The sequence below is a fragment of the Ochotona curzoniae genome, unplaced genomic scaffold (genome assembly GCF_017591425.1).
Source record: "Ochotona curzoniae isolate NIBS_2020 unplaced genomic scaffold, NIBS_Ocur_1.0 scaffold_3208, whole genome shotgun sequence".
In the NCBI taxonomy this organism is placed as follows: Eukaryota; Metazoa; Chordata; class Mammalia; order Lagomorpha; family Ochotonidae; genus Ochotona; species Ochotona curzoniae.
This window is the reverse complement of record NW_024467106.1, coordinates 4625063-4638833: the sequence shown is the minus strand read 5'-3', so window position 1 is coordinate 4638833 and position 13771 is coordinate 4625063. Positions and strand designations below refer to the sequence as shown.

Below are 13771 nucleotides of genomic sequence, written 5' to 3'. Positions count from 1 at the left end.
GGGGGCTGCGGGGGCTGGGCCTCAGCAGGTGGCCTTTTCTTGCAGAGCACACTGCTCTCCAGCCTCTCGCGCTATTTCCGCCGTGGAGCTCCCAGCTCTCCTGCTGCTGGCGTCCTGCCCTCACCACAGGGCAAGTCCACCTCTGCCTCGAAGGGCGGCCCCGAGAGCCAGGAGCCACTCATCCAGCTGGTACAGGCCTTTGTCCGGCACGTGCAGAGATAGGGTGGCAGCCACTGCCTACTACCACCCTCCCCACAGTCGCCAGGACTCTGCCACCCGCCTGCTGACGCTATTTTTGTAATGCATAAAGAGGTCAACAGCAGGACGGGAGCCATGCGTCCACTGTGCTCACTCGGCTTTCTTGGATGCCAAGGAGGGGCAGTCCTTTCCATAGAACATTCCTCAAGCTGCCAGCCAGGGAAGCCAGCCCCAGTCCCAGCCGTCCAGAGCAGAGCTGGGTGCCTCAGTTGAAAGACATTTTCCAGGATCTGTTGTTGCGGTTTTTTGGTAACACTGTGGTCTATTTATACAGATAATAAATGCTGTTCATACACAGCTGTCTGATGGTGCCTTGGAACCCTGCTCGCTGATAGGCTCCCCAGCCTGGGATGTTCCCTTCCTTGGCCTGCCCAGGTCCTGCCTCAGCTGGCTATGCCTGTCACTAGATGTGGTCTCTCTATGAATAGCTTGGGGACCTGGCTCCCCAGGGGCGGGCATCTCAGACAAGGCTGCCTGGGCTAGAGTGCCTGCTAGGCCCTCAGCTGGTTTGCTGCTTTGAGGAGACCACGCTTCTTGTGTGTGCTGGGCAAGGCCATGGGCAGATGCCCAGGCACACCTGGTAGGGGCGAACAGGAAAGCATCCCAGAGCCCTGAATACAGCCCCGGCCTTGGCCCCTGCTTCTGGGAGCCTACAGAGTCTGAGTGTCACCATCAGCCAGAGGAACAGGCCCTGGGTGAGGCCCTGGCTCCCTGCTCGTATAAACCGTCGTCCCCAACAGGAGCCCAGGCGACGTGCACACGGAGCACGGTTTATTCTTTGCCATCAGCTGAGAGCAAGCAGACAGGCAGAAGTAAAAATATCCGGTAAAAAGTGAAGAGGCTGAGGCTGCAGCCGCCAGCTTGGCGTGCGCTGTGAGGTGGGGGAGAGGCCAGCTCCAGCCCGACCCAGCCTGTCTCCTGCCAGGCTGTCCCCTCCTGGGGGCTGTCCCTTCCTGGGGAGCACTGCCATCCTTGCTGCTTTCCTTCTCGGCGTTTGGCAAACAAGAATGTCCTCACCCCTCCCTCCCCCAATTTCCTAGGTACTTGACAGCTGCTCCACTGAGTGCCAGGGCCCCTCCCTCCGTAGCAGGAGCTGGGGGTTGGGGTGTTGGGGTACAGGCAGGGTCCGAGCTCCAAAACCACGGGTCAGAAGCAGGACTGGCAGAAGAGCCTCCGGTTCCCTCTGTGCAAGATGACCAGGGGCCTGGGTGGCTGGGCTGCTCCGTGTGCTCTCCTGCCCAGGCCAGGAGGGGGTGCTTAGCTGAGCAGTTCCAAGTAGGTGACAGGGACCTTGCCCTTCTTGTTGCCTCTTTCACCGATGAGCCAGTCAGGGTCCATGCCAGGCAGACTGTAGACCGTGATGAGCTGTGGAGGGCGGAGAGGCCAGCTCAGGCCCTGGCCACAGCTGAATCAGACTGGGGTGTGTGCACACCTGGGCTGTCACTCCTCAGCCTCAACCCCCCGCCCCCTCCGCTCCTCCCTCAGCACCTGGGTCAGCGACACCTAGTGCTCATCCTAAGCAAGCCCTCTCTGCCCCACTGCCCCAGGCCCACCTCATCAGCCAGGAGGGCCAGCTCACTGCTGTCAGCCGCCTCGTAGTCGTAGAGTACTCGGGCCTTGCGGGTTCCGCTGGCCGGAGGAGCCACCTCCTCCAGGCAGAGTGCAGCCTCCCCCGGAGGGGCCAGGCCGGCCACTGAAGGCACCACTGGCATGGTGGCTGCAGCAGTGGTGGGCGAGGTGCTGCTCAAGGGTGGGGATGCTGGCTCTGTGGTGCCCACAAAAGTGCCTGGAAATCTGTGGGGGTGGGGTGGGGGTCTCAGGCCAGATCCCTGGGTGTCCCCCACACCCAGCGCCTTCCCAGGTACTTACATGGCGCCCTGGGAACTGGCAGCAGGAGGAGAAGCAGAGTGGGCAGAGGTGAGATGGCCCCGCCCCGTCCCTGTGCTCCCCCACAAAGCCAGCCACCCTGACCCGATGCACCCTGGGGACCCGGGTCCTGTCCACACCTGCCCAGCTGCTTCTGCAGGTCCAGCATGTGGCGGTAGCACTGTGCGTAGTAGGTTGTCTGCGACTTGACAAACTCATGCAGGCAGCGGAGGTGGTTTACCTGTGGGGAGGAGGCCCCCAGGGGTTGAGAACTCCCAACGTCCCGGTGTTTGGTGGCAGGCCCACTCAGGAGCGGGTTAGGGGTAGAGGGCAGACTCACGTGGGTGCTGCTAATTCCCTCCAGCAGCAGACGGGTCACTTCTGCCTGCCGGTCAAACTCGGTCTGGGCCACTCGGAGCTCCTGCTCAGCCTGGGTGGGTGGGCAGTGCGAGGTGAGTGCCATGGGACACCGGCTTCCCACCCAGGGCCCGAGCGGACCCTGTGCCCCGCAAGCCCTGAGCCCTCAGAACATCGGTGTCCTACAAGGATTCCCACGGGCAGCCATGGCAGCCAACGTTCCCTCTCCCATGTCCAGCTGATGCCCCGAGGGCCGACTGCTGTGGGGTGACTCCCCGTGGAGAGGGCTCGGGCACAGAGGGACAACAATAGCTCCTGGTGCATGCAAGGCCAACCCAAGCTGGCACCCAGCCCACAGCAGCAGGCACGCCTGGGCCCCCAGCCCTCACTCCCAGCACCCAGCCCCACTCACCTTGTCTACCTCATCATTCCAGAGCTGCAGAGACCACACAGCACAGTCAGCAGGGAGGCAGCTGGGGCCCAGGGACCCCACCCTGCCCTGCCCATCCCCCTGCCCAGGAGCTGGGGTTGGCACAAGGCCGGGCATGGCAGCAGGGGCTGGCATGCCACATGCAGGGAGGGGACAGCTGGAGGAGTCCTGCTGGCATCAGCCCTCTCGTCTGGGCGGGGCCTGAGAATCCTGGCTGGGGGCGGGATGTGTGTGAACCTGTCTGTCCTCCGGCAGGGAAAGGCAGCCTCGGGCCTGGGTCGCACTGGGGACCAGTGGCCAAAACAAGCCACAGGGCGGCCGCCACCCTCCAGGCTGCTGCTCCTTCCGCTCGGCCCGGGGAGGGGGACGGGCAGTGTCCTACAGGAGAAAGACCCCCCTCCCCAGCCACAACTCAGGAGACGGCAGACCCAGCCGTCCAGGCCCCCTAGGGGAACAGCCTGCACACACAGCTCCTTGCCTAGCAGCACAGAGTGGCTGCACAAGGGACTCGGGCACACTCGGGAGGGGCAGTGTCGTGGAATAGGCAGAGGGAAAGCTAAACATGGACCCCGACCGGACTGACACCTCCCCAAGCCAGGCCTGTCCACTGCTGCCCTTACCACTTAGCACGTGCCTGGGGCCCAGGCCCTGACAGTGTGCTGGCCCCACCTGGGCACCCATGCCTGCACAGACCTCCCGACACCCTCTGAGTGCTGCAGAGCAGCTGGCTACCTGTTTCCTAGTGCCTGCCTAGGAGGCTACAAGGTAGAGAAGGCATTCGGAGATGGGGCGTATGGAGGTGAGCGTGCCAGGCAGACACTTGGGTGTCCCAGGGAGGGGAGAGGGCTATTGTGTGCAGCTGCCCAAGGTGCCATCTTCAGCATGCTGAGGCGCTGGGGCACACAGGCAGGGGCTGCTTCCCAAGCCTGTGGACAGTGCCAGGTTCCTGCGGGGGTGGGGCGGGGCGCTTACCGCGGAGGCGCTGGCCGAGAGAATGTAATTACGAGGTCTAGTCTCCTGAAAGTCAGGCACCGTCTGGCAGGGAAGAGTTCAGTGGAAGGGGAGGGGGTCACCTGGGGCTGGAGCTGGGGGTCAAGGCCAGGAGGCTGCCCCGGGGTCTCCCTGGGTAGCTTGCAGAGGCCCAGCCCCAGAATATGGGGGAGTGGGACCAACACCATGGAGACCCCCGTGCCCAGGCTGGCTACCTGCAGATGAGGCACATGTAATGGTTCAGAATGGCCAAGCAAGGCCCCAGCAGGTGGGCGTGCCAGGGAGCACATGGCACTGGCTCGGTGTGCCCCATCCCCAGTTAGGCCCACAGGTTCCCGCCCACAGCCTGCCCGCCCCAGGCCCTTGCTCACACAATGAGAGGGAACAGACAAATGCATGGATGGACAGACAGGCTGTCAACATTTGCAAAAAGCTGCCTCCCAGGCTCCAAGGCCTGCACCCCCAAACCAGACTCCCCACAGCAGGGGCTCTGCGAGGAGGCCAGCTGCTTGCAAAAGGCCTGCAGGCCTGGACTGTGGCAGGTGGTCCCTGGGAGACCAGAAGCAGCACAGCACGTGGGACACATATACTCACATCTCCCTCACACTGAGCCATGTTACCCAAAGCAGAACGAAAGGAACAAAAACAAAGAGTTAGTCCACAGCGCAGGCAGGAGAGGAGTCCCGGCCGGCAGGAAGAGGGGGTACATGGGTGGACAAAGGGCACACAGTGCCCTCCAGCCCGTGCGAAAGGCCCCTGGCACCTACATGTGGCTGCAAAGCACCGGGGGCTGCCCACAGGTTAACTAGAGTGGACAGCCTGGCCTAACAAGGCAGGGGCAAGGCGGTGCTGACGCAGGCCTGGCTGGTGGAGGAGCGGCTGCTGACGTGGGGTCGCCCTGGCCATGCCGTCCTCGTCTGGCCTCCACACAACTGCCGGAGCTGAGCACCCACCACTCTTGCTAGGGGCTCTGCAGACCCTTGGGCAACCTAGGGCTCCATGGCTTTTCACAGGTTGGGAGGACGAAGACTGGGGACCTTCCTCGGTGGGGAATGAACATGGCGGCCTGCAGCGTCTACAGCCTGACCTCGGAGCTGCGCTCCCCGCCTGGCCCATCCGCCCAGGCCATGTCCCTAGGCCTGGGCAGGCTGAGCAGGTCTCTGTGGGCCGGGAGAGGGAGGCCTGAGCGTGGGGAGGTGGGGGCCCGGCGGGGAAGCAGTAGGTGGGGGAGTTAGTCAGCAGGAGCATGCTCGGGCTGAGGTGGGGAGCATCCAGGGAGCATTGAGGAGGCGAGAGTCCCAGCTACTGCTGGGGGAGAGAGAGGACGCCTGCACCTAGCTGGGCCTGTGGGGAACCCCCAACCCTGAGTTCTGGGGCCACCAAAGTTCCCTTGGGGTAGGCACCAGAGGAAACACCTGAGTGGCTAGCCTAGTCCAGCCCCCTCAGGGCGAAGAGAGGCATGCCACACTGGGCCCCCCGCATACCCCAGCTCCAGCAGAGCCGGGGGCCAGGAGGGGACCGGGACACACACCGTGGCTTTGGCTTCGGCAGCCTTGGCCTTCTTCAGCCGGGCCTTGCAGGCATCCAGGTCCAGACGTCGGTTCTGTAGAAGCCGCCTCTCCTTCTGGGGGCCGGAAGGAGGGGCGGGAAAGGTGAGCCACCATGGTGCAGAGCTTGGGCAGCCGAGGGCCCAGGGCAGGAGCTGGCCGGGTTGCTCACCGAGATGGTCCTCCAGTCCCCCTCCAGGAAGTTGCGCAGCGGCGTGAGGAAGCTGAGCGAGGCTGTGTGGATGAAGTCCCTCTCAGCCGCTCCCAGGCGCTTCTCGGCCTCGGACACCTTGAGCAGCGTCTTCCCTGCGGAACGGGTCGCAGCTGAGCAGGGGGTGACTACCGAGCAGCAGGGTGTCCAGTGGGGATGGGGTCCCACAAAGCAGCTCAGCAAACACCAATGCCGGAGCTGCCCCCAGCTGCAGGGGCAGACGGGGATGCTGTCCACACACAGCACAGTGCCTGGGACCCACACTGACACCTGACCCCGCTTCCTGCTCACGTGTACCCAGGCAGGCAGCTGGGGACGATGAGTCCCTGCCACCTGTGGGCAAGACCTGCAGCTTCTGGCCCCACCCAGCTGTTGTAATACTGGATGGGAAAGAACCAGTGGATATAAGAAACACCTCTGGGCCTGGCGCAGTAGCCTAGCAGCTAAAGTCCTTGCCTTGCATGAGCTGGGATCCCATATGGCCGCAGGTTCTGATCCTGGCAGCCCCTCTTCCCATTCAGCTCCCAGCTTGTGACCTGGGGAAGCAGTCGAGGACAGCCAAAGCCTTGGGACCCTGCACTTGCGTGGGAGACCCAGAAGAAGCTCCTGGCTCCTCACCTTGAATCAGCTCAGCTCAGGCCATTATGGCCAATTGGGGAGTGAATCATCAGACAGAAGATTTTCCTCCGTGTCTCTTCTCTCTGTATATCTGACTTTACAATTTAAAAAAAAATTTTTAAGAAAAAGAAACACCTCTCTATCTTACAAATAAAAAATAAATAAGTAAATTTAAAAAGGGGGTGGGCCTGGCACAATAGCATAATGGTTAAAGGTCCTCGCCTTGCACGTGCCAGAATCCCATATGGGCACCAGTTCTAATCCCAGCAGCTCCACTTCCCATCCAGCTCCCTGCTTGTGGCCTAGGAAAGCAGTGGAGGACGGCCCAAAGCCTTGGGACCCTGCACCCACATGGGAGACCCAGAAAGAAGTTCCTGGCTCCTGGCTTCGGATCGGCGCAGCACTGGCCGTTGCGGCCACTTGGAGTGAATCATCGGATGGAAGATCTTCCTCTCTACTTCTTCCTTTCTGTACATCTGCCTTTCCAATAAAAATAAACAAATCTTTAAAAAAGGTGGGGGGGGGGGTTGGGATTGCCAAAAATGCCATTTCTGAACTTTGAGTGGATCAAAGGCCAAAAGCAAAGGGAGAAGCATCTACTCCAGAAAACGCAGAGAACCTGCAGGTGGAGGCCGCCCGCTCGGGCTCCAGGGCGGCTGCGGCTCGGTTCTGAAGAACCCACGGAACCCACGTGGCTGAGCCAGAGTGGCGGTGCAGGCAGGTCGGGAGGGGGCAGCCATCGGGGGTGGGGCGGGCCTGGCCAAGCACACTTAGGAGCGAGGCAGTCCGAGCTACCTGCCCACCCTCAGCCGGCAGCGCCCTCACGCCCCTGGGGTGACAGCTGGGCGGACGCACCAAGCACCTCAACTCCAGCTGTGCCTCCCGTTCCCATGCTTCCTGGCCAGGCCCCGGTGGCTACAGGAGTCTCAGTCCTCTCTGACCATGCAGGGGCCCACGCTGACGCCAGGATGGGCCCTGGGAAGCTAAGGTTCAGAATAAAAGGAATAGGATTATTTTAGAAAGTTTTTGGGGGAGGAGCAATACAATAGCCTAGTGGCTAAATCCTTGCATGCGCTGGGATCCCCTATAGGCACCGGTTCGTGCCCATCTCCTCCACTTCCCATCCAGCTCCCTGCCTGTGGCCCTGGTAGGCAGTGGAGGATGGCCCAAGGCTCAGCTCCAGCCATTGCAGCCATTTGCGGAGTGATCCAGCTGACGGGAGATTTTTCACTCTTTGTCTATCTTTTTCTGTGTAACTACCTTTCCCGGAAAAGATACAATCTCACTCATCCCCTTGCACATTCAGAATGAGCTCAGGGGAGGCAGGCGGCCAGCTTCAGCCTGGTTGGTGGCGGGCGACGATCGGAGGTGCTAGCAGAAGGTGGTAGGAACAGCAGGCCGACCGTGCTGGTCGCCTGGGAAGGCCCGCTCACCATAGGGGGTGGTGGGCCCCAGCTCGCCAGCCGCTTCTGCCATGTACTGAGCCAGCAGCTCCCCATTGGTGACCCGCGAGGGGACCTTCCTGTCCAGCTTCTCATACAGGAACTCCTCCACACGTGCACCTGTGGGGAGACAACAGCCTGAGCCCCAGGGAGCCCGGCTCTGAGTCTCCCCAGCCCAGCCCCCGGCTGGTGCCCACTCACTGGGGTTGGGCTGTAGCAGCACCTCCGTCTGCCGCAGAATCTTCTCTGTCCAGCTTTTGGTGCTGTCTGCCCGGGCCAGGAGGTTCTCAAAGTGGGCATCCAGCTCCGTCTTCTCAGCCTGGCCGAACTTCTCCTCCGTGAACTATTGGGGTACAGGGTGGAAGGCGCTCAGGAGGAGGGGAAGGAGGACGCTTCCTCTGTCCCCCACACCCTGCTTCTGCCCCTAGAAGGCAGGTGACAGGGTCAAGGGTTTTGCCCTGCACATGATGCCCAGGGCATGCCCAAGGCTGGCAGGCCTGTTGCAGGCCTTGGGGTGTCCCTTGAGGGGCCCTCTGTAGCTGAACCTGGGCCTGGGATCATGACCCCTTTCCCTGACTCCCCCCTGAGCATGCACCTGGCCTCACAATCTGGTACCCCCTGTAGGGGAAATGGACCTTGGGAGACACAGGGATATGAGGGAAGCCCCAGGCTCCCTTAGTGGGAGGGGCGGGATTCTAGAGTTATTTCTGGGACCTCGGATGGGGGTGGGGCTCCCCCACTGAGCTGAGAGCTGGGGCTAGCAAGAGCACCTGGGCCACAGGCTGAGGGCACACCTAGCACCCCAGGGTCTGGCATGCTGGCTGAACAAGGTCATTAATGCTTTGCAGTGCCACATCCCCTGGATACTGGTTCTAGTCCCAGTGGCTCTACTTTCAGTCCAGCTCCTGCTTACGGACTGGGAAAGCAGTGGAGGTTGGCTCAAGTCCTTGGGCCCCTGCACCGCCAACGCACATACAGCTGGTGGGCAGGAACACCTGGGGAGGGAAAGAGGGTGGGTGGTCTGGGCTTGCCACCAGCCTATCAGGGCACACCCAGGACCTAGGAGGTCACATGGGTACCACCGAGGGCAGCAGCACCCATACATGACCACAAGGGTGAAGACTTGCAGGAGCTAGATAAAGGGTCACCCCTACCCCAGGCCCGATGATGGTGGGCTTGGTGTGGTCTGAGGACCCTTCCTGGAAGGACTCAGTGCTTGGCCTCGCGGCATGAAGCAGTCCAAGGCTGCAGGGAGTCCAGGCAGCAGAGCCGCTCAGCACCATCAATTATGGACCAGGGAGGGTTCGGGTTTCTCGTTGCAGGGCTGGGCGTCGGGGCAAACAGGGTCCCGCCTCCCACACCTCCCTCCCCTCCGGGGCCAGCTGGCCCAGGCTGCCGCAGAATCTTCTCTCCTGCCCGGTCCCCAATGGGCTGCATCACGCCTCATCGCTCCAAGCCAGACCCATCTCACCCTCAGGCTTCCCAGTGGCACCCAAGAGAATACAGTCAGTGTGGGGACATCACCACCCCAGCTTCTAAAGCCCTTCCCTGGGCACTCAGGAGCCGCTGCCCCTCAGCATTGCTCCCCCAGCCCCTAGGCTCCCGACCCCGCCTCCCCACCCTACTATTACCGCTCTTCCTGCTAGCGGTACCCGCACCCCGCTCTGGGGCTCCCAGCCCTCCGCGGCCTGCTGCTGCCGCCACCTGCACCAGTGCCATAACTTCTCCTTACCACGATGCTCCAGCTTTCCAGGCTCTGTTCAGTACCCAACCCCCCGAGCCAGGAAAACACCCCACAATCAACAGGCACTCCCACCAGGGGCTGCCGCCTCGGCAGGGGCAGGTACCCTCCATGGCCCCTGCCTCCCTGTTCCTGGCAGGAGGATGCTGGAGTCCAGGCCTGCTCCCTGCAGGATGGCAACAGCAGGGGGTGGGCGTGCAGAGGAGAGAAAGCCTCTATTTATAAAGCTTGTGGTTCCCTCCTCCACCCTGTAGCCAGGGCCGGGGCGGCCGTGCCACCCGTGTGTAGTGACCCTGTGGGTCTGTCTGTTCAGGGCGGAGCCAGGCTCCACTGTCTGGGCCGACCGGCATCCACAGCAAACTGGTGGATCAGGTTCTCCCCAGAGGCCGACAGTGCGGCTGCCATAGCAACACTCCCCAGAGGGAAGGGGCTGGGGAGGGGGAAAGGGTGGCCTACGAGGCTAGGGACACCGGCCCAGGGCGCTTTCTAGTAAACAGGGCCACACGCATGGGCTTCTGAGGGACTGGCTGGTGCCCGGGCAGGCAGGCCCACTGGGGACAGAGCCAATGACCAGAGCAGGGACACGGGCCAGCCCCAGGCCTGCAAATCCTACAGAGGCCCACGCCCAGCCCTGGGGGGCAGGCGGAGGCTGGCCCAAGGTCACGTGCAGCCCAGGTAACCCTATTAGCTGCCACCACCTGCTTCTCCCTGTGGACAGCGTCCCAGGCTCAGCCCACCCAGCCTGGAAGACCACCCCTCCATTTTACAGACTGGGACACCGAGGTGCAACAAACCTAAGCCCCTTTCTCCCAAGGTCACAGGAGGATGCCTGGGTCTCTGCAGCCCCCTCTTTTGCCTTCACAGTCATAGGGCAATGTCCTTATCATCAGAGGCCAGAGGACCTCGCAAGACACGCCATCCCCCTTGACCCCGGCCTGTGCCTTAGCCCCAGGAGCGAAGGAGAGGAGGCAGGCCGGACCCTGCAGCCGCTAGGAAGGGACTCCTGACCACCCCAGAGGGTCGGAGGGTCCTCAGGGAGTCGCTGCCACACCGCCACCCCTGGCACAGGGGCAGAGGCTGAGACTTCAGGCTGTGCCGGGGGCTTCAGTCCCGGGGCCCAGATCTCCGCACGCCCCGTCGGGGCCACCGCGGGAATAGGACAGGGGGCTAGGGCAGCCATGGAGGACATTCGGCGGGGCGGCCCCCCACAACACACACAAGGCCTGGTGGGGGACCCCGGGAAGCGCTCCCTGGGGAGCCTGGACTCCCAGCCCCGCGCCGCGGGGCGCTCCCCGCCGCCGCACATCCGGGCCCCGGGCGCACGGCGCCGGCGCCACGCCTCACCTGCACGGCCCGCGTGAAGAAGATGCCGGCGTCCGAAGCCAGCTTCTTCATGTTGAAGTCCATGGCGCGGCCCGAGCGCAACCGGCAGCCCCGGGCCCCGCCGCCGCCGCCCGCACCCCGCCCACCTGCTGCCGGCGCGGTCCCCCGCGCTCGCCCGCCGCCCGAGCCGCCCAGCGGGAACCGACGCGAGGCGGGGCGCGACGGCCCGGGGCGGAGCCTGCAGGGCTGGCCGGAGCGGAGCCGAGCAGAGCTGGGCAGAGCCGAGTGGAGCCGAGCCGGGCCGAGCCTAGCCGAGCCGAGTCGAGCCGAGGAAAGCCGAGCAGGGCCGAACCGAGCCGAGGCGAGCCGAGCCGAGCCGAGTCGGACCGAGCCGGGCAGAGACGAGTCGAGCCGAGCCGAGCCGAGCCGAGTCTAGGCGAAGCAAGCAAAACAGGGCCGAGCCGAACCGAGCCGGGCAGAGCTGGGCAGAGTCGAGCCGAGCCGAGTTGGACCGAGTCGGGCCGAGCCGAGACAAGCCAAGCCGAGCCGGGCAGAGCCCAGTCGAGCCTAGTCGGGCCAAGGTGAGCCAGGCTAAGCCCGGTAAAGCCGCAGGAGCTCGCTGCTCTCCACTGCCGGCCACTGCTGCTGGCCACCACCACCTGAGCCTGGCTGGTTCCCCTCAGTACTAAACCCCAGACCACAGGTGCACCTGACACCTCACTACAGGTGTACACCGAGCTGAAGTGCTTGCCATTTTACTAAGGTGTCTTGAGTTCTATTTCTTGTGGACAATAATTCAGTGTTTTAATGGGGCCCACGGTAATGTTTGGTTTTGTGTGCAAGGATTTCAAAATCTATTTGTGCTAAGGTAGACATCTCTCTTTTTTTTTTTTTACATCTCTATATTTTTTGGGAAAGATTTTATGTGAAAGAATTTCAGAGACTGAGACACACACATTGAATGGGCACAATAGTTGGAGCGGGGCTGGGCTGAAACCAGCAGCTTCATCCTCTTCTCCCACGTGGGTGCAGGTGCCCAGGCACTTGGGCCATCTTCCACTGCTTTACTGGACACATCAGCAAGGAGCTGGATGGGAAGTGAAGCAGCCAGGACAGAAATCAGCTGCCTACATGGGATGCCAGTATTACAGCCTTACTTGCTACGCCACGGCACCCCCATTTCCAGCGCATCTGATGGCTCAGGAATTGGGTACCCTGCACGCAGTCCAGGACTCCTGACTTGGACAGGTGAGGACCTGCGGAGGGCAGGACAGGGCCTGGACCAACACTGGGCATCAGAGGCATTTGGGCAGTGAACCAGTGGACCACAATCTCTGCTTGGGTCACTGTGCCTTTCAAATGAAGCTGAAGAGACATTCTTTTGAAACACACCTAACTTTCAGCAATTTGCATATCCAGGTTATTGGTGTGGTCCCTGCAGTCCTGGAGGGCCTGTCTCCCAGGGCCTTCTGCACCCTGGCCCTGCAGCACGCTTCTGTCTCCCCATTTCCTCCACAGGCTTCCCACGGGACTTCTTTCTTTCACTTGTCTCCAAGCTCTAGCCTGGGGGCCACTGAGCCAGGGACCCACCAGCTGGGGCCTTGCCCTCCGCCTCTAGAACTCCCACTGGACATTCTGGGAAGCTGACATCAGGCTAGTGGGGGTTGTCGGGAGGACTGCAGAAACATCATGACAAAGAGGGGGTTCAGGCCTGGCGGCCCCCTGCTTCCCATCCAGCTCCCTGTTTGTGGCCTGGGAAAGCAGTTGAGGACAGCCCAAAGCCTTGGGATCCTGCACCCCCATGGGAGACCTGGAGGAAGTACCTGGCTCCTGGCTTCAGATTGGTTCAGCTCCAGCCGTTGCGGCAGCTTGGGGAGTGAATCATCGGATGGAAGATCTTCCTCTCTGTCTCTCCTCCTCTCTATATCTGCCTTTCCAATAAAAATAAATAAATCTTTAAAGGCGGGGGTGGTTCCTGGGGCCCAGAAGGGTGGGGCGAAAAGGAGGAGGAGACACTGGTTTGTGGGATGGGGTCAGAGGGCTGGGAATTTGGAGAGCAGAGGAGGTGCAGTGAGGTTACCACAGGCCAGATAATGAGCCGCCCCCGCAGGCTGGGGTCTCCCCTGCACACGTTAGGGTGGTGTTTGCTCCAGCCAGGGCTTGACCCAGTGGAGGCAGGGTTTGGGTGGGGCTGAGGGGAAGGAAGTGAGACAAGGAAGTGCGCGTGGCCCCCACTAAATCGCAATCCTGAAAGAGAGTTGGGGAGGGCAGTGGTTGCCATCATAAGGGGAGAGGAGGGGCTCTGCCAGGCTGCAGCGAACGGGCCCACCTTGCAGCCAGCTGCTCCCAGTTCAAAAGGTCAATGATCATTAATGGCATTGTAGTTATATACATGTTTATATATATACATTTATTTACTTATTTATTTATGAAATATTTATTTTTATTGTAAAGTCAGATACACAGAAAGGAGAAGAGATAGGAAGATCTCTCCTTGGGGACCTTGGGGTTCCCAAGGAGAATCTTGGGGTTCATTCCCCAAGCTGCTGCAACAGCCTGAGCTGCGTTGATCCGAAGCCAGGAGCCAGGAACTTCCTCCAGGTCTCCCACGTGGGTGCAGGGTCCCAAGGCTTTGGGTCGTCCTTGATTGCTTTCCCAGGCCACAGGCAGGGAGCTGGATGGGAAGTGGAGCTGCCGGGATACGAACCGGCGGCCAAATGGGATTCCAACATGTTCAAGGACTTCAACCGCTACGCTATCATGCCGGGCCCGATTTATTTATTTTTATTGAAAAGACAGATCTACAGCGAGAAGGAAAGACAAAGATCTTCCATCCTCTGGTTCACTCCCCATGTGTCTGCAGTGGCTGGAGCTGAGCTGATCTGAAGCCAGGAGCCAGGAACTCCTTCCAGCTCTCCCACATGGGTGCTGGTTGGGGCCTGCTTTCCCAGGCCGCAAGCAAGGAGTGGATGGGAAGTGGAGCAGCTG

General features: G+C 61.7%; 2 protein-coding genes across 8 annotated transcripts in view; one reads left to right on the top strand and one right to left on the bottom strand.

Moving 5' to 3' along the window:
- The window catches only part of NUP188 (nucleoporin 188), a 44976-nt gene extending 44425 nt beyond the window's left edge, over positions 1 to 551 (top strand). Inside the window, exon 44 of the mRNA XM_041004318.1 lies at positions 46 to 551. Coding sequence (XP_040860252.1) covers positions 46 to 222 — 177 coding nt within the window. The 3' untranslated portion in view covers positions 223 to 551. The remainder of the gene's footprint in view (positions 1 to 45) is intronic.
- Positions 552 to 1012: 461 nt separating this feature from the next.
- On the bottom strand, positions 1013 to 10947 carry SH3GLB2 (SH3 domain containing GRB2 like, endophilin B2). 7 transcript variants are annotated; one of them, XM_041004319.1, is made up of 13 exons: positions 10805 to 10921; positions 7921 to 8062; positions 7711 to 7839; positions 5621 to 5754; positions 5433 to 5525; positions 4496 to 4507; positions 3884 to 3946; positions 2894 to 2917; positions 2465 to 2554; positions 2265 to 2365; positions 2128 to 2142; positions 1812 to 2052; positions 1430 to 1623 (listed from the first exon to the last, which is right to left on the bottom strand). In XM_041004319.1, the coding sequence occupies exons 1-13, from the start codon at positions 10865 to 10867 to the stop codon at positions 1516 to 1518; spliced, it is 1215 nt and encodes a 404-aa protein (XP_040860253.1). In that variant the 5' UTR covers positions 10868 to 10921; the 3' UTR covers positions 1430 to 1515. The 7 variants fall into 7 exon arrangements, with proteins under 7 accessions (XP_040860256.1, XP_040860253.1, XP_040860254.1 ...); XM_041004320.1 differs by lacking the exon at positions 4496 to 4507; XM_041004322.1 differs by lacking the exons at positions 1812 to 2052; positions 2128 to 2142 and having other exon boundaries at positions 1013 to 1623; positions 10805 to 10939.
- Positions 10948 to 13771: the final 2824 nt, after the last annotated feature.

Bases quoted from the DNA above. Each gene is read 5' to 3' on its own strand.
- SH3GLB2 (XM_041004319.1), bottom strand. From the start codon at position 10,867: ATGGACTTCAACATGAAGAAGCTGGCTTCGGACGCCGGCATCTTCTTC. The intron at 8,063-10,804 runs GTGAGGCGTGGC...GTACCCCAATAG, and splicing joins TCTTCACGCGGGCCGTGCAG to TTCACGGAGGAGAAGTTCGG. The intron at 2,918-3,883 runs GTAAGCGCCCCG...TGGTCTCTGCAG, and splicing joins TCTCGGCCAGCGCCTCCGCG to CTCTGGAATGATGAGGTAGA.